Source organism: Simochromis diagramma, unplaced genomic scaffold (genome assembly GCF_900408965.1).
Source record: "Simochromis diagramma unplaced genomic scaffold, fSimDia1.1 OVJJ01000216.1, whole genome shotgun sequence".
Lineage (NCBI taxonomy): Eukaryota > Metazoa > Chordata > Actinopteri > Cichliformes > Cichlidae > Simochromis > Simochromis diagramma.
The window spans coordinates 19,125,925-19,150,032 of record NW_024386883.1 but is presented as its reverse complement, the minus strand read 5'-3'; the positions used below and the strand labels follow the sequence as shown (position 1 = coordinate 19,150,032).

Here is a 24,108-nt window from a genome sequence, read left to right as displayed (position 1 = left end):
GGACTGACAGATTAGTGTGGTCCTGGCAGTGATGCAGATGCTGTACTGGTCTGTTGTGGTGATGACAGAACTGAGTGTAAAAGGACACGTGTTGATTAACTGGCTGATCTATGTTCCTACCCTCTCCTATGATCGCGACCTATAGATAGAAAGAATAAGATCAGCAGCAGAAATGAAGTTTCCTCTGAAGGTTGTCTGTGCTCAGCCGTAGAAATAGGCTCAATTGAGAGGGGCTCAAAGTAGAGCCATTATTCTTCCACATCAAAAGGAGGCAGTTGAAGTGGTTCAGCATCTGACCCCGGTGCCTCATGGGCACCTCCTCCTAAGTGAGGTGCCTCGTACATGGAGGCCTGGAGCAGATCCAGGACATGCTGAAGAGATTATGCCTCTGGGCTGGTTGTGCAATAATTTCAGGGGTCAAAATGATCCTGATTGGATCATTTTGACCCCTGAAATACTATCACAGGATGGCAAATAGGTTTTTGAATAACATCGTGGATTGTACTTTGGATAAAAGCTACAAGTTGTATTACTGAAAAGTTTAGTTTAGTACAAGTTATACCTTTGTAATAGTAAAATAAGCATTTTTTTCTTTAGATGGCATTAATGACAAAACTAATAATGCTTTAAGGAAGAAAAACAGTGTTGCCATTTCTTTCCTTTTACAAATCTGCATGTCTTTGTTACAGCAGAGCAGTCAGTAAAGTAAATAGTTGACAAACATGAGACTTTGTGTCACTCTTATCACATGGAAAAAAAACCAAGCAAAACAAACTTAAACCAATTTTCCATTTAAGAATGACGTTTGAGATGACTCCATTATGTCTTCTTTATCTTTCTCCACATTTTGTCACAGCATTTACAAAGGTGGATCTGCATATTAAACACGTGAGTCACAAGTTCAGGCTTCAGACTGAGTCAGCATGCTTCAAGCAGCTTTTTGCTACGCACAGAAGCTCCGCCCACCTGGCTCTCCAGGGAACCACATTCTCAGAATAAAGTTGGATTGAAAAGTGATAGGGAAAGGAACTAAAACATCTCTCACGTTGCACTAACAGCCAGTAATTAGATTAATAAGCATTATTTTAAACCGTAAATCATGCAAAGCAACTCTAGTAGAATTCAAGAATAAACCCACTGAGCTGGAAATGAACTGAAAAGGTCCCCTTCAGGTTTGGTGATAAAAATCCATGTAGACATGCATGAATGTATATCTAACAGAAGACATAAAACAGGAAATGCAGTGACTGGTTATAAAACAGTGTTCAAACAGCAAATCCACTCAACTTTAAAGTGAAAACATTTCTGAAGTACATCACAAGGAATAAAACTTCACATTCATTAAAAAGTAAAACTGTGTGTCGGAAGCGAACATTGCTGCACACACACAGCATTTCAAGATCTAGCTAATTCCACTTTATCTTACACAGAGCTTAAAAGTCAAATACTGCATTTACACATTCGGAGACGTGTAGTTTACAGGATAACCGATTCCTACGCAGCTACTGAAATGGGACTGGAAGTATGAGCTTATAAATGGGATGACGTCCAGACTGCACGGGCAAAATAAAGACGAAGAATTGATTTTAGAGCCACTGCTGACTATTACTGCCCATAACTAGAGAATCTGAGGGTAGACAACTGGGAAATTGTTTGAGGGTTTACAGAAGCACGATGGGTTCAGTTCACAAAATCAATTGCCCTGTTTGAGTTAACGGGACATCTTAAAATCACAAAGAGCCTCTATTGATCTAAAAGCCCAATTTCTCAGAAGCAGTGATGCCCCATCTGAGACACAAGTTTGTCAGGCAAATGCACGACATAAACAGTATTTCACGACCATGTCGCAGCAGCCCCTTGTGTTGTTTCTTCAGTAAGACTTTTATGACCACAAACACATTTTTTTTTTTTTTTAAAATGCAGTTTCACAGGAGTTTTTAAAATACTCACAGCCATTATATTAAACTGTATTGGGAACACAAATAAGTTGATTTGTTTTTCTTCACCTTCCTGAACACAAAGTTCCAACTGTGTCTTTTTTGTCTTACCCATCCAGTCTCATATCTGTGTACATACAGTTCATATTTTCCACTTTTACAGAGCAACAAAGTCCGCCATCACCTTGTTCTGAATGTAGAGTTAATTATTTCAGAGGTCACATTTCAAATATGTAAAATTGGTTGAATTTAAAACACTGGGTTAGGTTTAAAACGTCACGGTGCCACGTCTTATAAAGCTGATTCATGCTCCAGACACTAAATATACTTACAGAGTCGTGCTGTTTCAAAAACAATTGACAATTCGATCCTATTAACATGAACTCTTTTTTTTTTGGCGACTTTTTCCACTTTCTTGTACGACCGAGCTGGAAGAACTGCGAGAAACGGATTCGTGACTTTTGAATGTTTCTTCTTCTCCCAAGTTGACAGACATCGAGTTTGTACCGAAAACATAAACATCTGTAATTCATTATGGTGTTAGCGTGACATTATTTTGGTAGTGCATGGATTTATCACTGATTAATATGCACACAGGTTTTTTATATTGCAGCTGCCAGTAGTAGAACTAGACTAGCTAACGTTGTGCCGACTAATAAATGTACGACTACTGCTTGTTTTCACTTATTTTAAAGTACAGCAGCCACATTAAGTATCTGTATTAAAGTAATTACAGCACACCTCAAACATGAAGCATTTGAATGCGAGGCTTTCGGCCACAGTTTAGAGAAAGAGAAGAAAAAAAGAGTAGCTGTTCATGTTTGTTAGCCTGTTAAGCTAACAATGAAAAGCAGCTAACGCCCAGTGTCTGTACATCGTTTTGTTAAAAGTGTTTCCTAGGAAACGACAAACTGTTTAATAAGCAAGGAGTTATTCTCACCTTACGACCTTTAGAGTCTCTAATCTTTGTTCCCCTGATAATGACAAAACCTGCGAGAAGTAAAAATGCTGCATTTTTTACTCTTTTTTTTTTAAGTCTCGGACTTCCCTTTGAATTTCGTTCTGCTCGGCCAACGCCCTGATCTGACTTTACACAAAAACATTTCATAAAACATGAAAACCTGACAAAAATCTGTTTCTACAAACCTGACACCCAACAGCACACATTTTATATACACGCAAACTACATGCTTAAATAAACCTGTAACAGGCCGACATTAAATAAGAGTCTGAGTCAGCAGCAGAAGGTGATCTCTGTAAGATCTGAGTCACTTCAGGGCCACCTTCTGTCTTCATCCTCCTCAGTCTGCACTTCCTCTTCTTCACTGAGCAAGAACAGATGAGTTAGAGGGAAAGTGTAAGATGCTTGAGAAGTTACTGTTTCTAAAGCCAACTAATAAAAAAAGGACCAGAAGAAAAGAAGAAGAGGTGCTGAAAAAAACAGCACTCTGTTTTGGCATCTTTTCACTCTCCCGCCGTCCTCCTCCTCTGCCTCTGAGCTTAAACAAGAAAACCAGAGAGGAGGAGGAGGAGGGTGTCCTCAAGCCACCCCTTTGCTTCCATGCCTACTCTTCTGCTCTGTGGGAAGGATCCTTGATCAGACTAGCTGGAGCAGCAGGTCCTGGACTGCATCCAGGCACTTGCAGGACTTCCTCAGGGCTCCATCAGAGTCCAGCTGGGCGGCCAAGAGAAACAGCTTTCTGTCTTCGGTCACGGAGCCCAGAGACAAGGCTTCGTGGAGCTCCGACACACTCACAGCGTTCGGCTTATCCTGCGAAGAGGAGGGAAAAAAGGTTGAGTTTTTATTACATTACTTATTACAATCTCACTATTGCTTTGTACCTTCTAATTGTGGCAAATGAACCCAGTTTCTCACCTTTAATTAAGAACTGTGTAACATCTAACTGTGTAAGCATCATCTCTGGTATGAAGTTTGTTAACGGAGCACTCCAGTAAAATATGGTTAAACTTAAATTATATCTAATTTACCCAAAAGTCTGAGCAGTTACATTAGAAACCCACCCAGGTTTCAATCTAAGTATCTATCAACAAATATACCGTCGAGTTCGCCTCCACAAAAAAAATTGCTGATTTGAATAAAACACCTTCCCATTAACTTCCAGAAATCTTCACAGTGTGTCATTACAAATTACTACATGTCACACTGTTTAAATGCTGGTTGTCTCTGTTGTGATCACAACTCACGTGTGCAGCGAGTGAATTTAAAACCACCTTCCTACACAAACCATTCAACCCCGGCGCGACTCTATAGATGTCCGCCTCGTTTCTTGGCACCACGTCTTTCCCAGCACACGAGTTCTGTGGGAAACGATCTCTGTGCTGTTCAAACTAAGCGAGAGCCGAGGCAGAGAACAAAGCCTTGGTGGGCGAACGCCAGTATCACTGTCAGAAAGAGCTCCTTCTTTATGTAGCCCATGTCACGGTACAGCCAAAGGTTTAGTTAGCAAACACCTCAACAGAAGCATTAAACCACCTAAAATTAACGATATTGGTAATTACCAAAATAACTTTTAATGTTTCTGTATGCACAAGCTCTTCAATGAAAATACCTTTAATGCTAAAAATATGCATTCACCAAAAACCTGAAAAAAACTAATTTTGTGATTAAGACCATAAATTACATTTATTAATTTATATTCCTGAACACAAAAAGTTCTGATTGAATAATTTTTGACTTCTGAGAAAAGTCTGCATGATAAATAACAATGTCACTTTTAGCTTAAACAACTTTTTGACACATTTGGTTATTATTTTTAGGACATAAATAAATAAATATGGACACTCCAAGTGTCTGATAAGTAACATAAGATATTACCTTATTTGTGAATATGAAAACTAATGAAGCCATAACATCGAACACGGGTAATCAATCGTGCACAAGTGGTTTAACTCTAAAAACAGGGAATGATTTGAACAGTACAGACTTTTAAATATACTTTGCTATATTCTCACGTGAAACACGCTCCTCCCGAAAATGACACGGTTATATGTCATCCAAACATCTAACGGCCTTTTATCATTCAACTAAACTTTTTAACTGGAGCTTACACATCGTTTGATCTGCAAATCACCCAAACTGCTGGGAATTGTTGAATTTGTTGTACTTGCTGATGTAAAACTTCAAAGCTTTGCAGTTCAACCTGATGAAAAATCTGAATTCCTGTACACGTTCGTATCAACAGGTTAATTAAAAGGTCTATTCTCCATTCTGTTTGATGATCCAAATTTCCTTATTAATTTCACAGATGAAAGCAGTAAAAGTCTGCTCATTTTACACCTGTAGAGCCTCTTGATCTTTTAAACATGACGTGACCTGATGTAACCGGACTGCGGCTGCTCTGCGAGGTTTCAGGTAAGTTTTTCTTCTTAGTACTCACAAAAACCTGACAGCACTGTGAGGATCGAGCTGCAGTGATCCAACATTAAACGTGACTAATATTCCTTTTTCCCTGCGGTGTCATGCATAATTCCACACACTGTGAAAGGAAATATGAACTGAGGAGGAAATGTATTTCAGGACTCTGATGGATCTTCTTCTTCTGGTTATGAACTTAACTGCATGCAAATTTCAACCTCTGCATGGCTGCGTTCAGCTAACTGTTATTTTTGAAGGAAGAAAATAATTCACGTTTCATTACGTACACGGGGAATTTTGAGAACTGAGATTTTCCGTTTTTGTTTAAAAAAAAGAAATCGCATCCACGCGTGCAGTGAAAAATATCTCCGTCCACATGTAAATGCAAAAACCAAAGTCAAACGCTGTGAAGAACATGCCACATCCTAACCATGTGGAAATGTTGGCCAATCAGAAATCTAGAAGCCTGGGAGGGAACGCGTAAACAGAGTTTTGTGCCCTCACCAAACCTTAAGTTTTCCTGGAAAGGCATCTAATTTTGTGTTACTTTTCTAATGCTTTCATCATTTCAAATGTTCATAACTAAAGACAGTATTTTGGATTTTGCCTCACTGGCTCTCTTGGCCAAAGTTTATTCGATAAAGAAAGAAACTGAAAATTTTACATTAGTCTGAGTGATTCATAATCACAAGTCGCAGCGCTCTGAAATGTGACTGGTGTAGACTCACAACTTAGGAATGGACAAAATGCACACAGCATACATTAATTACATTTTAAAAAGATTAAATTTATTCAAAACCGATGACGACGTTGGCGTCAGGATTTGTTTGTACCTGCGTTTGCAACAGCAACAGTATTTTGTCTCTTTTCGGCATTGTAGAAATTCATCTGACATAAACAATAACGTGGCGCGCAGCGTGACGTCAAAAACGGCGCACACCTTTGACGTTGCATGACTAAGTCTTTTCCTCTTCCACACGTAGACGCAAAAAAAGTTTTCGAAAATCTCCACCCTGGCAGGGTAGAGATTTTATAAATGTCTGCTGCACAGATTTTTAATTGATTATTTTTTTGTTCTTCTGGGTTGCTATTGATTTCCATTAATTTCCATATAATCCATAAAAAAAAATTAGATCATCTCTGGCTCTCTTCCACAGCATCCTGTTTTCCTTCTCTCTCCCCAACCGGCCAGATGGCCCCGCCCCTCCCTGAGCCTGGTTCTGCTGGAGGTTTCTTCCTGTTAAAAGGGAGTTTTTCCTTCCCACTGTCACCAAAGTGCTGCTCATAGGGGGTTGAATGATTGTTGGATTCTTCTCTTTATGCATTACTGTAGGGTCTACCTTACAATAAAGCGCTTTGAGGTGAATGTTGTTGTGATTTGGCGCTGTGTAATTAAAACTGAATTAAATACTGGTCTTTGCTTTAGTTTTTAAGGACATAATATAGTTTGAAACTTGAGGTTTAATGTCTGAAACCATAATTTTCATGTCCCCTAAAACTTTATAAGTTACTATCTTTTATTCAACACAGCATTAATGGAAATCAACGGTTGCTTAAAATGATAAAAACATAAAAAGACGTCTGTTTTATGGTTTACCTGCTTGTTTCCCAGGACGACCACAGGCAGCTGGGGCTCCACCCTCAGGAGGCGGTGCAGTTCAGCTTTAGCCAAAGGGAGGCGGCTTCTGTCAGACGAGTCCACCACGTACACCAGAACGTGAGTCCGTCTCAGGTAATCTGACCAGTAGCGCCGCAGATCCTCACCACCACCAACTGCAGCACAGAAAACACACCGCAGACATTTTTGACTGCGTCGGCGATCTCATTTTCCACCTGAGGTGCGCGAGTCATCTGCCAGACGGTTGGCAGGACTTGGACTTCTCTACGTGATCTTCAAGCTTGGCTAATCTTTAGATATTACTGGACAACACATAATAAAAACTGGTTGTTGTTGAGCAACACCCGGCCTGCAGCGATACACGATTCTCCTCAGCAGGAGTTCTCATAATTAACAAACAAGGACGAGACATTGTTTTACTGTCGCTCCCTAGAGGGGATCTGTTTGCCCAAAATAAAAATGTTTTATTTTTAAGTGTGTACCAGCACACATAACACTGCGTTCAGAGAAAAGGAGGCTGTTTGTCCATTGATTCATACAAAAAAACCAAAAAACAACAACAACGACAAAACACTTGTCAGCCAAAGAAACACAGTATCCCCACACACCCCGACTGACCGCCATGCTCAAGGCCATTTCACTGGAGGAAGGCTTTCGGTTAAATAAAAGGACAGATCGATACGCAGAATTAGATGCGCTGTTGGCATCCCCACTTTAAACAAATTGGCCACAGATTAATTTCACATCTGCACCGGACTGAATGCAATCTGATTTTCACCGAGGGATGAAACAGGCTGAGACGGCACTCAGGCATTATTTATATCCACAGTTCGCTCCTGGGCAAATTAGTCTGATTCATTTTTTCCATCTTGTTGCCTCCAGACATGATATGTTAAAGAGGCTCAGAGTAAAATATGACAGTGCAGCAGCGATTTCTCTTCATTTAATGGGTCTGAATTGGGTTTTATTTCATGGAATTTATTCAGTTTTTCTTGTTTTCCTGCAGCCCAGCGGCTCAGTTTATTCTTAGTTTTGGGGGAAATACATTAGTATTGATGTGGTTTTGGTTTAACTTTATATTTTGTCCCCTTCTTGAAACTTTTTCTTATTTGTTTTCCTTTCCTTGTGTTCTTTTCCAGAGACACTATAAATAATTGAGGACACATCTCATTTATAATGTGTGCAGGCTTCTTGGATTAGTTTGGCTGCATGAAACAGCAGCAGCTCAGTCATCATGATTTAAACATTGAGGAATGTGAGGATTCATTTTGATTAGGCTGTTTAATCCATTCACATTTTTACACAGTAAATAATGGAAGTCAGTGGTTGGTTATAGAGCAACATCAAAGTGTAACATTTTTAATGGCGTGATTTGGAGTTTTGGGCCATTTTAACACTTGTAGTTCAGTTACGTTGACCAGATTCAGTTGATGAGTCTATAAACTTTAGCTTTTCCTCACACTTTGATTTCCTTGCACACAGAGTGAACTGCAAGTCAAGCCCAAAGGCTTTCAGCTCTAACTTCTATCTTACAACTGGTAGTTTGGTCGGTTTGAGGTTGGATCACATTCTCTTCATAAACAAACCAGATCGAGTCCTCCAAACTGGGCTGAACCAGAGTTTGACTTGGACGGCCTAAAGGGTGCAGGTGTGAAAATACTCTTACTAGGCCACCACTGACTTCCATTAACTTCTGTACAATCTGGGGGCGATCGTGGCTCAAGAGTTGGCAGTTCGTCTTGTAATCGCAAGGTTGCCGGTTCGAGCCCCGGCTCGGACAGTCTCGGCCGTTGTGTTCTTGGGCAAGACACTTCACCTACCGCCTACTGGTGTTGGCCAGAGGGGCCGATGGCGCGATATGGCAGCCTCGCCTCTGTCAGTCTGCCCCAGGGCAGCTGTGGCTACACCTGTAGCTGCCTCCACCAGTGTGTGAATGAATTGTAAAGCGCTTTGAGGTTCTCAAAAAGCGCTATATCAATGCAATCCATTATTATTATTATTATTATTATTATCTAAATCGATAAACGTGAATTGATACTAAACTATAGAAATGAACAAACATCAAACGTTGCCTAGAAATGTAGCTCCAAATGTCCAGTGCTTTGGAAAACATTTAGCTGTGCTCTGAAACGTTTAGACCTCACTGGACTCCATCCATGTGATTTAATCCCACAGCTAATTACCAGTGTTGGTCATTTTAAAGTACAGTAACGGTTAATACACCAGTATGTGAAAACTCTCTAATCTGAATATTTTTTATCCTGAAATAAAATTATTGAATGTTCAAATTTGCTGTTTTACAAAACAGCAGAAAGAAACAAAGGACATCATTATTTTGTGGTCAAGATGTAAATTACAGTTTTTTTACTTTCCTGAACAGAAAACTTTGTTTTAGTGGTTGAATGTTATGCTTGAATAATTTGCTGGCTCTAACTTGAATATAAAATCCTGAATTCAGTTAGTTTTTTCACTCATAAATAATAATTTAGGGGTTGCTTTTTCTTCTTCTTCTTTACATATTTCTGGGGGGGGGGGGAGTGTTTCTTGTTTTTATGACTAGTGATCTAAAAAATCTATTAAGAACGTTAATAGATTTTACATATGAACGTACATTCACGTGTATTTCTTAAATGCATCCTGTGCACTTTTAGACTTTGGTTGTATTTTTAAACCGTTATAAGCAGCCATTCACTTCCATTAATTTACATATCATCAGTAAATCAATGAGAAAACTTAAGAGTTGTAGATCTGTTTTACATTTGTAAGTAAATGCTGTTTTTCTGCACTCCCCAGGACAGTCATTGATTTCCATTCGTTTCCATAAGATCTATAAATCAACCAGAATACTCAGCTACGTTGTGTAATCCATCGACCTGAGCAGGAAGTTTTCCTTTTATTTGGTTTTTCCTGCTTTCTGGGATCACAGAGGAAACAACTCAGTATTGATTTGTTTTCATTTCCATTGTTTTGAGTGGAACTGAGTAATAAGAGTAATCGGGGACACATCTCATTTTTAAATCTACTGATGTACAAGATTCTTGTGTTTGTTGCAGCGTGATTTAAACCTGGAGCAATGAGACCAATTGTAATATAAAAACCCTTCATAAGGTAAAGTATAAAGTAAGAAGAATAAAAACAGCCATCTACAGCATTTCAGTACCAACACTGTTTGTACCAAACACAGTCACAGGTCACATTTGCTAGAAAATCAGTTTCCAGCTTCAGTGGTTTGGAAAGTCTGCAGCAGAAGTGACCTCCGGCTGCAGGAACCAGCGGTGCTCGACGGCCAAACGAATCACTGCTCACAGCGGCGAGTAAGACTTTAGGTCCTAACTGCCTCTGAATCCAAGAGAGTAGCAAGAATTCATTAGTGCTGGACCTAATGGGAAATGTTGCTAGGAAACTGGGGAGTGCTGTACTATAAGCTGATGTGTTGTGGCAGCAATAAATACCTGTTTACCCGATGCCGTATGGAGGCCGGACCCGGCGCTCGGCGGCGTGAGCAGCTTGTGTTTTATTGTCACGGCGATCTCAAAGGGATGCTGGTCCTGCTGCTCTACAGCCCACCTTATTAAACACCCTCCCACACGTGTGTGCGCGCAGTCAACACTGAGTCACACGGGTGTGAATGATGTGGGCGTGTCTGTACCCACCTAACTGCTTCAGGTGCAGGCCTCTGTGCAGCAGCGCCGACGAGGAATTTACACCTGATTTTACAGCCAAAGTTCGACTGTCACACCCAGATTCGTCGTGTTGATACCTTGTCACATGATATCTCAGTTCAAAACTTGGTGTTTAACCTTTTAACCTGTTATTCTCCAAAAGGTCTTTAAAGTTTGCCTCTTTAAAGCCTCACAGATGCACGTGGGCATGTTTCATGCCTGCTAACGCAGCCAAAGTTCAACTCAAAACTTTGACTTGAATCCAGATTTTGACCCGTTGTTCCACGGCTGTCTTCACTCTCACAGGCGTGCACCACGTCCACGGGACAGTAAGTATACTGTGGTAGCGTAAATTTTAAAATAAACACTAATTAGTGGACCTAGGCCTGTTGATTTAAATTAGCAGCGCACCGATTTACTGTCTGAACATGAATACCATCAAACATTCACCTTGACTGTCACTGCGGCTCCTCGTTCATGTCAAAAATCTACATAATGACTCACAGACATTAGAAAAATAGTGAGTTTATTAAATGGATTTCCAAAAACTTTAACTGTTATTTAACCTAGTAAATAAATATATATGAAATGAACTGAGCATGCCATGGCTAGTTTGGGAATTCATCTGGCAGCAAAAGTAAAGAACAGGGATGTGTGCAGAGGAAAAATTAGCTATTACAAAAGAGGATTACCCTAATTATCTATTTTTTTTAATTAATAGAAGGTAAGGTTGTAATTGCAATTGGAATAAAATTAATAACACCGTCCTAACGGCCACCAGTCATGAACTAATTCAATTTAACTGGACCCCTGACACATTTAGTTGGTAAGTTGGTTTTTCAGCATTTCTAATGACGTGTCTAATTGTTGGACAAATGTTGACTCACAAACAGCTGCTCAAAGCTAAGAATAAAAAAACCATACTGACAGTGCGGTGACGCTCGTTAAACTCTTTGTACCATTACAAAAACCCATCAATATTTTCATCAAACCATACAGGTGCTGAAAGTCCCCATCGGTATGACGACTACTTTATGAGCGCTCATAGCAGCGCTTATGACCGAGGGTAACGTAAAGTTCAAGCTGAGGGGGAAGAACGAGGAAATGGTGGAGAGTGCAGACAGCACTATAATAATGATAAAACACAAACCCACTGACAACACAACTGTGCAAATAACCATAAATGATTTTTGGTTATTTTGGTAATTTTTACCATTTTGGTGGTTTTTTCCCCTCAGATGTTGGGATGTCGTGTCAATGACTGATGTCACAGGCAGTGTATCCTAATAGTTTCACATCAGTGTTACTCTGTGGTTTTTATCAATACAGTGGAACCCCGGCTTACGAAGACCGAACTTTTAAAACCTGTTTTTATATGAGAATAAGAAAAAATCTAGGATATTTTCTGGTGCCATTAAAGGTCGTGCAGCTTTGTCTCTTTTTGTGACATCAGACTGGTTGAAGGATTTCTGTAGAGTTAGAGTTATATCTGTTATACGTGTATCACAGACCGCTGTATCTGTATCGCGGTCTCGGGTTTTTGTGACGTTTGTTTTGATTTTATTCTTCTTTCAGTCTCCCCAGAGTTTCCATGCCTTCGCCTTCCTCTGTCTTCTTCTTGCCTTCATCATCCCTGTTTGTTTTGGATAATCTCATTTCCTGTGCTTTTACTTCATTTCTTCGTCTGCTCTCTCATATTTTCCGCCTGCCTCGTCTTCTCCGTTTCTTCGTTCCTTTGCTTCTTTGCCTTTGTTACCTCTGTTCGGACACTATTTTTTAAGTGATTAAATTCCAGCACATGGCAACGCAATTTGTTTATCAAAGCTTGTAAAGTGGACATGCCATGCTGAAGGAAAAAGCTGAGGATTTAGGGCCTCACCACTGACAGTTTCACTTCCCTTTTACACAAAACCAAATCTCATCATCAGCTCAAAGCCTAAAACTACTTCTCCATCTGATCTGGTGTTAGTTCTTTTATTTATAATTCCCCCGAGGACTCCATAAAGAGATCCGTACTGCGTCTCACCTGTCAGCATGCCTCTGAGTCAACGTCACCGAGACAAAGACACTTTAGACATTTAATGCACAGACCCACTGAAGTATTGTGCCTGTGTGGGTGGCGGCGTGAGCTCTTCTTACTTTCGCGGATGAGAAAAAGATTAGTGGCGCCCACCGATAGCAGTGTTCAGATCAGTGAGCGTGACACATTCCTCTAAATACATCGGCCAATCACGGCTGACCACGCATGTTGGCTGAATGCAAAGCGAAGTCATTCAGGTTATTATTAGTGCTGTGGAGCACTAATGTGATGGATTTATTGATCCTGCCAGCAAACGTAATGCAATCTCACTTTACCACCATAGTGTGAAATTAAACAGAAATACACTTTCCAGGCTTCTTTGTCACAGTCAACTTTCGTGATACCTTGATACTGAACGTTTCAGTCGCTGAACAAATAACAATATAACAAGAGCCATTGCCAGAGATTGCCTTGTGATTGCCTTTGTGTTGGCAGTGATGGATGATGTGAGCTTTCAGGGAAGAAAAACAACTGAAGTTGTGGATCAAATCTCCCTTTAAGTTCAACTCAAACATAAAGCCAATGGAGTTACTTCCCAGCACCTAGAGCAGATCAATTAGGGACATTACCATCTTCACGTTTTCATATTTTCTGGACCAAACAAAACTGTATGAACATATTTTTCTGTTTCAAATTTCTTTTACACCACTTGTTATTTTTTGAGAACATCTTGTTGCAAGCTTGGAAATATTCTAATGTTAACAAGCTAAAAGCCTTTGGTTGTTTGTACTTCATCAAGCCAACTATGAGTAGGGAATCCAACATTACCCAGCATGCTAGCAACCAAAGCAATGACAATGAGGAATTTGGTGCAGCACCCTCTGCATGACCAGTGTCTGGGCCTGTGTGAATGGCGCTTTATGGGTCGATTTCACGCAACTGGACAGTGAATATAATTTCAATCAACTGGTCTCTAGGCCTGTGTGACTGTAATCTAAGATGCTAATCTGTATGTTTAATTAGTGTTAGCATCATCCTGTGCTAACTGACGCTAAACAGTGGTAAAGGGTAGTAAAGGGTCTAGCTTAACAAATGTCAACAAGCTAACGAGCTAAACACTTTCAAGTGGCAGAGATGTGCTAACATTAGCACACACTCACTTATCTCCATAACTTGCTAATGTTTTAAAAAAATCAGCAAATTTCATTCATTTCACCAAGTCTGAGCTCTCACAACTTCATGCTAACATTTTATGAATCCGGTTTTCCACAGTGCGTCTCCATCATGTCTGCAGAGCTGTTTGATTCGAGGCAGTTTTATGAAACAAATGGCCAACTGAACTGAACAGTTGTGCTCTTTCCATTTCTCCATTTCATGCTGTTTGATAAAACATCAATGCTCGCTAGACTCCACACAGAGCAGTGTTTGATTAGGACGGATAAAAGGAGCCTTACTCTCCAGGAAGTCGAGCTGACAGGCGGGGGCGTTGAGACTCATAAAGTTGAAGCCGCGGGTGGGCCGGCACCGGCCTCTCTTAGCCCCCGAATCCCCGGGGGTCAAACCCTGTAGCATGCTGCTCTTCCCGGCCCCGTCCAGACCGAGTACCAGGACCTGGCGCTTCCCACGCTCCTCTTCCTCCTGCAGGCAGACCGCAGAGCTGTTAATGTTTGCAAACGCATGGAAATGTTGAGTTGAGGCAAAGATTAAACACATCACTTATTCAACACAGAGTGAGGGTGAAGCCTTTGGTTTCTGAATATTTGTGTTGCACTTTGAGCTTACCAAACCACAAGCAGTTCATCAAAATACAGGAAATATATGCACAGTGATGGGCCAGGTTGGAGGGCTTCGCACATCAAGGAGAACATTACAACAAAATATCACCTCCAGGAGTGAACATCAGTTGTTCTAGTGGAAAACCTATGCAAAGTCAACACTCAGAACATGGTTGAAGGGTGTTTCTCCGGTCTCTCCTATAAGCCAGGTCAAGTCTGCTCAGGTCCCAGCAGAGATGGGCATTACTTTTTTCAAGTAACGAGTAAAGTAAGGGATTACTATTGCAAAAACGGTAATTAGATTACTGTTACTTTCCCGTAGGAACGCTGCGTTACTGCGTTACTAAAACCGTGATTTTTTGCAAGAATGTCTCATGACAGTGACGTAAGCGAGTGCGACGTTCGTGAAAACAGCTGTGTGCAGATCAACAATGGATCACATATCGAGTGCGGGAGAGAGTATGAGCGTGCAGCGTTTAAAGCGTGGAAGTACTGACCTTACTTTGAGTTTGATTCCATAAAAAGTGACAAAAACATTAGTGTCCGCTGTGCGTGGGAAGAAAACTTCTTTTTAGAGCGAAAAAAACCCTGAACTTCCAAACAAGCACCGAGTAGCTACGACGTAATGGGAAACTCACAGAGAAACTCGCAGATTCTTCCACTGACCGCTGCACACCTGCACCAGGGTAACCCTCCGCCTGCCCCACTCCTGCTTTACAGGTGAAAATAGAGCAACAGGACCGCTGAGTCTTTGACTTTATTTATTTTCTGCTGTGTTTTACTTGCATCTATTTGAAAGACTGAGTGTAAACACAAAAAATATTTTATTTCATGTGCTGGAATGTGCAGAAAATAGGTTTAAATATTAAACAAATTTCTTCCAGTCAGAGAATGTTGCATATAATTAAATTTTTGCTTGATGCATAAAGTTAAAAGATTAAAACTAATAAAACAAGTTAAAAAAGAGACTTTTCCATTTGATTACATTTTGTATGATGGATTATGCAGAAAAAGTAGAATTGGGCTGAAAGATCTATCGCTTTATCACCTATTCAGGTTGTAAATCGTGTTTTTAAAAAGTAACTAAGTAAACTAATTACTTTTTTGGGGAAGTAATCAGTAATTAGTTACTGATTACTTTTTTCAAATAACTTGACCAACACTGGGTCCCAGTGACGTTAATTTTGCCGTCAGACAGTGAGTGCTGTGAGGATGTCCATCTGTCCGCCTGTATTTACTACAGGCGATGCATGTGTCCCAGGCAACAGACTTCAATCAGACTTAAAGAAGTTTAACGATAATAAGTATTCCATCTGTCCGAGCCTACGACAGAGTGTAATCATGTACCGGCCGTTACAAATGCAGATACATACAAACAGCTGAACGGATAAACTGGTCTGGCTCTACCTTCAAACACCACGGCGAGCTGCTTTTCAACAAGGAAGGATGTTTCTGTCGAGCTTTAACTTCTAATATCTGTTTACTGTTTGGGTCAATTGGTTTGCATCTTATTTCACACGCACTAGAATTTAAGTTTAAACTACCCATATGGAAAAGAAATAGTAAAAACATATATGATTTACTCATGAAAGTGGCCACTTTCTCATTACTTTCATATATTTTTTTTAGTATATATACAAAACATACAAGTTTCATTATATAATTTTTCAAGGGATCTTATGTGTGTTTTCACTCTTGTATGCTTTTCATACAAGTTTCACACAAGACAGATAAAAACTTTATAAGATTTATATATATCTTTTCCATATGGGTAACAACGCCGGCTTTTTGCCTCCTAGAAACAGGTGGAAATAATTCAGCTCTATTCGCTAAATTGCTGCCAGTTTCAGTACAGCAGAAAGGCTCTCTGCTCGGAGTGAGTCTTTGAGTTTAGAATTGATTAACAGACACTGAGATACTGAAAGTCAAGAGTCCAAAAATAGCTGGTGAGCATGTTTTTCAGGGCCACCTGTAATGTGACACAGCCCAGACACGTGTTTGTCTTATTGTCACATTTTTTAAATTCACCATTCTGGACATTTCAAGAACCTCACCTTGGCTGCAGGGACCTAATAAAGGACAAAGCCAAACTGCAAAAGCAGATTACCTAGTAATGAAAGGAAGTTCGCACAGCTCTGGTTGGATCAAACCGAATGCCTGACTCTTCTGCCTTTCAGCTAGATGCAGGTATTTTAACTTGATGTTTGTGTTTTTTCACACCGGGTCGCCTCTTCAAATCAAACTGAATGCATTAGACTTTTGGGAATTTGGCACTGAAGACTCCTCATAATGTGCAGGAATATGAATCAGCTTCTGCAAACCTCAAGGGGCACCGCTCGTGATATTATACTTTAATGAAAGAGCAGGCATCCTTTTATTACTTTTATTTCAGGGCAGATTTGTCTCAGCGAGCCTTCTGCGTGTACAGGAATAAAGAAACGCGAGTCTCAGAGAAGGCTTCAAACGTCGACGCGCTCTGAAAGCGCCTGAGAGGCTCAGGGACGTCACGGCCCCTCTGAGATCCCTCACACGTCAGTCATCTCCTTTTTAAAAGTCACACAAGGTTGGTCTTTATTCATGCCGTGTGCTGATGTGCAGCCGCAGCTCTGTAGAGGTTAATTACCAATTCATATCAGCCCTTTTAGAGTGCAGATGTGTCAGCTTCCTATTAAAAATACCACTTTGCTGATGGATCATCAAGCGCTAAAATTACTCCTTCAGAATCAGTTAATTTGATTCCCTAACAGATGAAACCACCTCATAATTACCCAGCAAGCACTGCAGAAACAGGCCAGATGAAGAGTCTGGGATATTTTGATGATGGATTGCGTTTCTTCTGACGTCTTTCTGGCTGTAATCGCCGCCTGGTGCTGCCGGATAAATGCAGCAGCAGATAAACAAGGCTGCTCTGACAGCTCTGAAGCTCGCCTCCGTGTTTTTCTGGCTGAGTCGGCCCACTGGGAGATCAACCTCAAACCCTGACAGCGCAGAAGCCTCACTGTAGCTGCTGAGGCTGCAGAGCCACCGCTGCTCCTAACAGGGCGCGCCGTGCATCCATCTCCATCGTCTGACTGGCTCCTACCTGGACTGCAGGCGTATTCAAATGATCTAAAATGACTTTAAGTGAAACCAGCAATTCAATCGTCTCCTGGTCCCTCTGTAACTTTCTCTTTAAACTTTTTCTTGTTGCTTCAGACATTTCTCATAAAAACTGGTGATACTGAATCGATTTCTTTTGCTTTGCTGCCCCGCGGGGAGGTTAAAGAGTCCCGGCTCGGCTTCAGATCAGCGCTGCTGGATCTGACAGAGGTTTAACGTCTCTCTCAAGGACACTCCACCCAAGCAGACGCTCAGCAACGCAGCAGCTTCCAGCCGAGGGAGCGGTAAAGCCAGCTCGCCTGCAGCTCTGAATAGCAAGTGTACAGCTGCGGTTTACTCAGAGAGGAGGCAAAAGGAGCTATCATCCTCTAACGACGCCACATGCCGTCGGCCGCTCGTGTTCCACGACTTCTCCTGTGATTACATGTGACTTCCTCTCTCTCTCGCATCTACTTCCACTTCAGTGATTTCACTGCAGCCAGACTACGAATAACAAGCTTCAACTTGTGGCAAAAAGACACGATCGAGTACCATCAAGCATCGACTGGGGGTTAAAAATGCTTCCTCCTTCCCAGGAAATGGAAGTCAAACTCAAGTCTGAGCTTCGCCTGGAATAACAGGAAGTGACAGGAAGGCTCTCTGCGGACACTATCTGATCAACAGCAGCTTTATCAACGCCCAGAAGTCGAGAGTCCAAAGATAACCAGAAGTTTTGGTTAGAGAGCCAGCCTGTGATTCGCTGAGTACTTCCTGACTGACGTGTTGATAAAGTCAGTGAGAGCTGGTTTTAGTTTTAACCTCTTTGACATGTACTTCCTAAGAAAACTGCAGCTTCATGGTGAAAGCCTGTGACCCGATTCACAGCATCTTCGAGCCAAAAAGCAACAAACTGGGAGAGAGATGATTTCAGCCGAGAAGGAAGGCGGAGCATCTTGCGTCGTCACTGAGCTTATATCCATTACCGTGAGATAATTCCCGTTCTCAAACCACACAGTCTTCACGGTGATGTTTGAAGCTACACAGCAACGACGATGTGGGGTCACCAGCGGTGAACGGAGGTTTCAGAGAGAAGAACGCAGCTACGCCACAACATGTGTAATCAGCCCCGTTTCAGTGATGGAGCTGTAAGGCCGAGCTTTACTTGTATTTATCTTATAGTACGGGCTCACTTCCTGACACGGGCTCTGTGAGACCTGTGGAAGTACGTTCAAGGACAAAAGTCAAGATCAAAAACTTTGCATTTACCTCAGGACATTTCTGGTTTTATTAAAGGCCACAAACGAGCAGAGGCTGTCGGATAAAGGTCTGTGAAACAGACTGCTGGGAGCTGACTGTCTGCAGCCCTCCTCTGGAACTGCAGTGAGAATATATTATATTCCTGGACTAAATGTCACACAGGCTAAAATACTCGATGTGGACTGGCTGCGGGCTTCCTCCTCACCAAGCTGTATGAAAACGCCGTTGAGACGTTACATTTGCAGTGAAATCGTACCTGTAGACCTTTTATCTGGGCCGCGGTGAGGATCTCATTTCCCAGCTTGGCCCTCGCTGAACCTGAATTTGACACCTCTGACTTATGATGCTGCGATATTTTAAGACTAGATGAAACTCCCGTACCACTGCACCCTGACACAAAGCAGAGAGTGAGCACACACGCCTGTCGATGTATGAAATACTAAACCTAACGCATTAACTCACGCTAACATGAATCGCACCACATTGAGATACTTGTGACCGTGTTCCCATAACTGAGTTTTTCCTGGTTTAAAGGGTGATAACGTCCACAATTGGAGGCTGTTGGACCCATTATTCACGTTCAAGGCCAACAAGTATTATTATTTTTACCCTTAATCTCGCATTACACACTAAAATGACATGTTCTTATGAGCTTTACTTTGAGAATAAAACTACTCAGTAAGGTTTGGAAACTACAAATGAAAACTTAGGTTTGGGCAATAAATCCCTGGATAGTTTTAGGTAACTAATTAAAACTACTCGTTTAAGTTTAGACAATTAAAACTACTCTTATGTTACATTAAGGTAAAGAAAATAATTCTGTTAGGTTTCAGTAACAAAACTAGTTGGTTAGGTTTAGACAATTAAAACAATTCCGTTAGGTTTCGGTAACTAATTAAAGCTACTTATTAAAGTTTAAGCAATTTAAACTACTATTATGTTATGTTAAGGTAAAGAAACGTATTCTGTTAGGTTTAGGTAGTAAAACTAGTTGGTTAGGTTTAAATAATGAAACTATTTAATTATGTTTAAGTAGTGAACCTATAATGAAAACTGCTATTATGTTACATTTAAGGAAAGAAACTTATTCTGTTAGGCTTGTGTTGTGAAACTACTCGGTTAGGTTTAGGCAATACAACCCTGGTTAGGTTTAGTTAAAGTTGTGCTAACTAACAACAAAAGGACAACACGTGTCTTGTACGTGCACAACAGATTAGATTCTTATAAGTTTGTCACATTTTCACTGCTGGACATTTCTGTGGAGTCTGGAGACCATCGCAGTCACGGGTACCTGAACACCTCTCGAATGTGGCAGAACTGCACAAACGATTAATAATGTCAACACAGAGCAAATCTCAGAGGAACAACAGCAACATTTAACAACAACGAAAGTGCCTGTAGAGACGAGGCCGCGGAGTCACAGACGATATGAAAAAGTGGGATTAATATAAAGATAAAGGCCTCGGAAACCATCGTCTACCTAACAAAATAGCGAAAGAAAGAGCAAAACGAAGTGCTCCTGTGGGTGTTTGTCGCTCTGTAAATGAGCGTGTCCTGCCCTCCCACCTGCTTCGACTCCTTGGGGTCAAAAACACGCTGTTAGTCCCCCCACCCCCCCCCTTTCCCGAGACGTGATTGGAACGAATCCCCAGACTGAAACATTTACATCTCCTCTGTGGCGAGCCGCCGGCAGACGCCGGCACTATCCCCTGAAGACGGGCTGAGCCAGATAAACCAGGCTAAGCCCATTACAGGCTGCTGCTGATTGAATCGAGGAAACAAGATTAGAAACATGCAAATAGATTTTATTAAGAGATTCAGGCTGCAGCTGTGAAGACTCATTCATTAAGACCCTCCGCTCGCTGCCCGCCTCATTTCTGTTTTTCTGCCTCTCTGCAGGAAGCTGAGATAAACAATCATATTCCCACAAGGAAGCTCGCTACTTCAGCATCACCTTGAACATGATTTCCCACTTTTTTCTCTTTTCAGCAGCAGCAATTAAAGCTGAAACAATCTGCAAGTGTTTTAATTATTAAGTCAGTCATTTACCCACGAAAAGCTGTGAGTACTTCAGGGGTTTTTTGTCTTTAAGACACTGGGGTGGCCTTTTTCTCTGATTTGAGTAAAACAGAACTCTGTAAACTGAGAACACAATCAGCAAATGTAATCGCTTAATCTTTGCTTCTTTCTGGAGAAGCCGTCGGTCATGAGGACGTTAAAAAAGCTGATCAGAAAACAAACGTGTCTGAGAAGAAATTAATTCAGCGTGCTTTTCTATTTGACATCTAAAAAAATTAAGCTAGCATGGAAGTTTCCGAACCTGCAGTTCCTCAAATGGCCACTTGAGGTCCCATAGACACCCACTTTAAGACGTAAACACCATCTTTGGATGGTTTGTCTCATTTACTAATACATTAAAACACCACAGATAAAATATCGCTGTAGCTACCATAACGTTATAATTAATGAGGAGAAGCTCACGAGTGCCCCCTGCTGAAGCTCTGTCATAACTGCACCCGATTTCTGTACAGTGGGATTAACAGGAAGTAGAACAGCTTCCTTCAGTCAAGGGTGGGTGACGCCCATGTCTTAAATATCACTAGGTGTCCATGGTTACTAATTTGGAGGGGGCGGGGCTTTTGACCTACAGTTCAACCACCCACCAGGGGGCGATCAATACACCTCTGGAGCTGTCACGTTACATAATGCTGTCCTGTTAATATAAAATAAAGTGCATTACATCAAAGTCTTCAAATCATGCTCACTACATTCTCCCACCTTCATCACCACCACCTTCATCATCATCATCATCATCATCATTAATTATCAGTAACGGCTTCATTATCAGCACCACCTCCTTCTTTTTCTTCTTCTTCATCACATCTTTCTGTTTTCTCATAATGCAACCGGCACATCTCCACCAAGCATCAGCACATCTCCAGCAGCTCTAATGACTCTGCAGCGTCTCCTCGCCTCAGTCAGAGGTCCCTGAACGCGCTCCTCACCAAGTTAAACAGTTCAGCTCAATTTAAATTAAATCGATTAAACGTCTAAAATTACCAAACTCTGAGGGTTGAGTGAATAACCTGCCCTCCCACCTCTTTGATGGTGCAGTACTCCGCCTGCGGGGACCATAACCGCCTCTTGTAGAAGTAGTTCAGCGCGATGAAGAGCGCGGAGCCGAGGGCAGCCACGGCGGCGGTCAGGGCGATGGAGATGTGCCGGAGGAGAACCATAGGTGGCGGGTGAGGTGGCGGAGGGAGCCGGGAACGGGAGCCGGACACACCGCTGCTGCTTGTTCCTGGACGCCGACGGCTCGACTGACTTCCTCGTTCCTCGCGGCTCCGCGCTCGTGCTGCGGCTGTGCGCGCTACATGTGACCGAGCCGCTCTGATGTTTTTGTTCCCAGACGCAGAAAAAATGCTGCGTTCAGGCGCTGCTCGGAAATTTCCCTTCTCCTCTGTACAAGCGCGTTTAACTAATACACTGACGGTCAGCGACTGCTTTGATCCCTGATTAAGAACAAAATGTACTTTTGTCTTTTTTAATCTGTCATAATCTAATGATTTATATGACGATTTTATTTGTTCCTGGCCTACTAACGTTGATACATTTATTTATTATTGCGTTATAATGATATAAAATTATTGAATTTTGTGAATATGCATATTTGTACGAGAGCCCGACTGATACCAATACCAAGTCATAGATAACTATTTACACAAATTCTGCTCGGATCAGCTGATTGTTGTGTTTGTAATGTTCCAAGCACCTGTTGCAAACAGAGAAGTTCTAAAGCACCCCCTGGTGTACAAACCAGACTATGCAGCACCAACATTCATAACGGAAATTAAACATTCTTCTTTAATTCTTCATTACTTTTTCACTTATCAGCTTTTTTAAATTCCAAGAACAATATAAAGGTAGACAGCTAGTATTTGCTTATATATACTGGAAGTGTACCCCACAGTGATGTACCCCACAGTGGTGTAACCCACAGTAAAAAAAAAAAATGCCCAAAACAAAGTGATGTGCACCACAGTGATGTACCCCCACAGTGATGTTCCCCACAGTGATGTGCCCCACAGTGAAGTGCACTGTGTATTTTACTGTTGCTGTAACCAATTACAATAACATTAAAAAGAAATATATTTCATGCTTCACTTCAATTTAGTGGATATTTTATTCCTGTTATATAAAACAATTATGAAGGGAAGAACATCGTTTGAATATTTCCTCCTGAAAAAGCAGCTCAAATCTAGCAAAGTGCTTCATTAAGAAAGCACTCAAAGCTGGAAACACATCTGTTAGTGAAGGCGTTTCCTTTTTTCCACAGTAACAGAGGCTTCATGGAGGCCTGACCCTGCATCCCACAGCAGGCACAGCTTCATCCACTGCTTCATGAATGCAACAGTGCCAGAAGAGTGACACAGCTGCTGGGATAATGATGGAGAAGCAGCGTCGTTTTTCACTTTGTGACTGAGGGGATAAAAAACCCTTCTAGCTCGCGCTCCACTGGTCTGAGTTACACCTGCAGTCCTGTGGAAGATGACATTATCTGCTCAGAAACACAGACGCATAAGTGTTTATAATAATGGAAATGGTCAAAGGCTCTGTTTTGGACCCTTTTGCTGTCACAGCTACTTTAACTCTTCTACAGGTTGTTGGACACATCCCTGTCCCTCACATCAGAAAGGTCAGAGGTCACACATTGTCCTTTTTTGCTCTCCCAGTTCCAGTTTCCCTGATCTGCTTGGCAGTTTGTCCACCTTTGTCAAAAATGTTGCTGTGATATTTGACTCTTGCTTTAAGTTTGACAAGCAGATGAACTCGGTGCTTCTTCCATCCATGCTCTGCATTAAAAATGACACCTTTTCTTTCTGTGACTGATCACAACATTCTCATTCATCCCCTCATTTCTTCATGTTTGGACTACTGCACTTCCCTTTATGCTGGCTGTATCTGATAGGCTGGGTTACAGGCACTTTCAGGCCTGGTGGGTGTGTCCCTGCCAGGTGGCTGGCCACACCTGAGGAAATGATCACACACACCTGCAGCTGAGCTGATCAAGCCTTGTCGGAGGAGCTACTTAGGAGTGTGGTGGAGCTCTCGCTGATGCTGGATCATTATGTGACTACCTGTCAGTGGTTTCAACATATCCATAAGTGTAAGCCTGCCACAGTTATTTCCAACGAGGAGCCTGGAAATGAGGGGGCAGCAAGCACCGGGTGCATGGACACTGGGAGGAAGACATGGCACGGGAGTCTGGGGTCCACAGGGATTTATTGTTGTGTATTATTTACGTCACTGTAAATAAACACACTGCTTGCATTGAAGAGTCCTGCGTTTGGGTCCTCCTGTCCCTCATCTCCATGGGCTGCCGGC

General features: G+C 41.6%; 1 protein-coding gene across 1 annotated transcript; it reads right to left on the bottom strand.

Moving 5' to 3' along the window:
• Window positions 1–775: 775 nt before the first annotated feature.
• arl10 (ADP-ribosylation factor-like 10) lies at window positions 776–22,190 on the bottom strand. Its single transcript, XM_040032565.1, has 4 exons — window positions 21,822–22,190; window positions 14,068–14,251; window positions 6,911–7,086; window positions 776–3,708 (listed from the first exon to the last, which is right to left on the bottom strand). The coding sequence occupies exons 1-4, from the start codon at window positions 21,957–21,959 to the stop codon at window positions 3,535–3,537; spliced, it is 672 nt and encodes a 223-aa protein (XP_039888499.1). The 5' UTR covers window positions 21,960–22,190; the 3' UTR covers window positions 776–3,534.
• Window positions 22,191–24,108: the final 1,918 nt, after the last annotated feature.

What these genes read in the sequence shown, in the direction of transcription:
- arl10 (XM_040032565.1), bottom strand. Translation starts at nt 21,959, where the DNA reads ATGGTTCTCCTCCGGCACATCTCCATCGCCCTGACCGCCGCCGTGGCT. An exon ending in AGTACTGCACCATCAAAGAG is followed by an intron (nt 14,252 to 21,821) that starts GTGGGAGGGCAG and finishes GTCTGCCTGCAG; the next exon opens with GAGGAAGAGGAGCGTGGGAA. An exon ending in TCAGCTCGACTTCCTGGAGA is followed by an intron (nt 7,087 to 14,067) that starts GTAAGGCTCCTT and finishes TCTGTGCTGCAG; the next exon opens with TTGGTGGTGGTGAGGATCTG.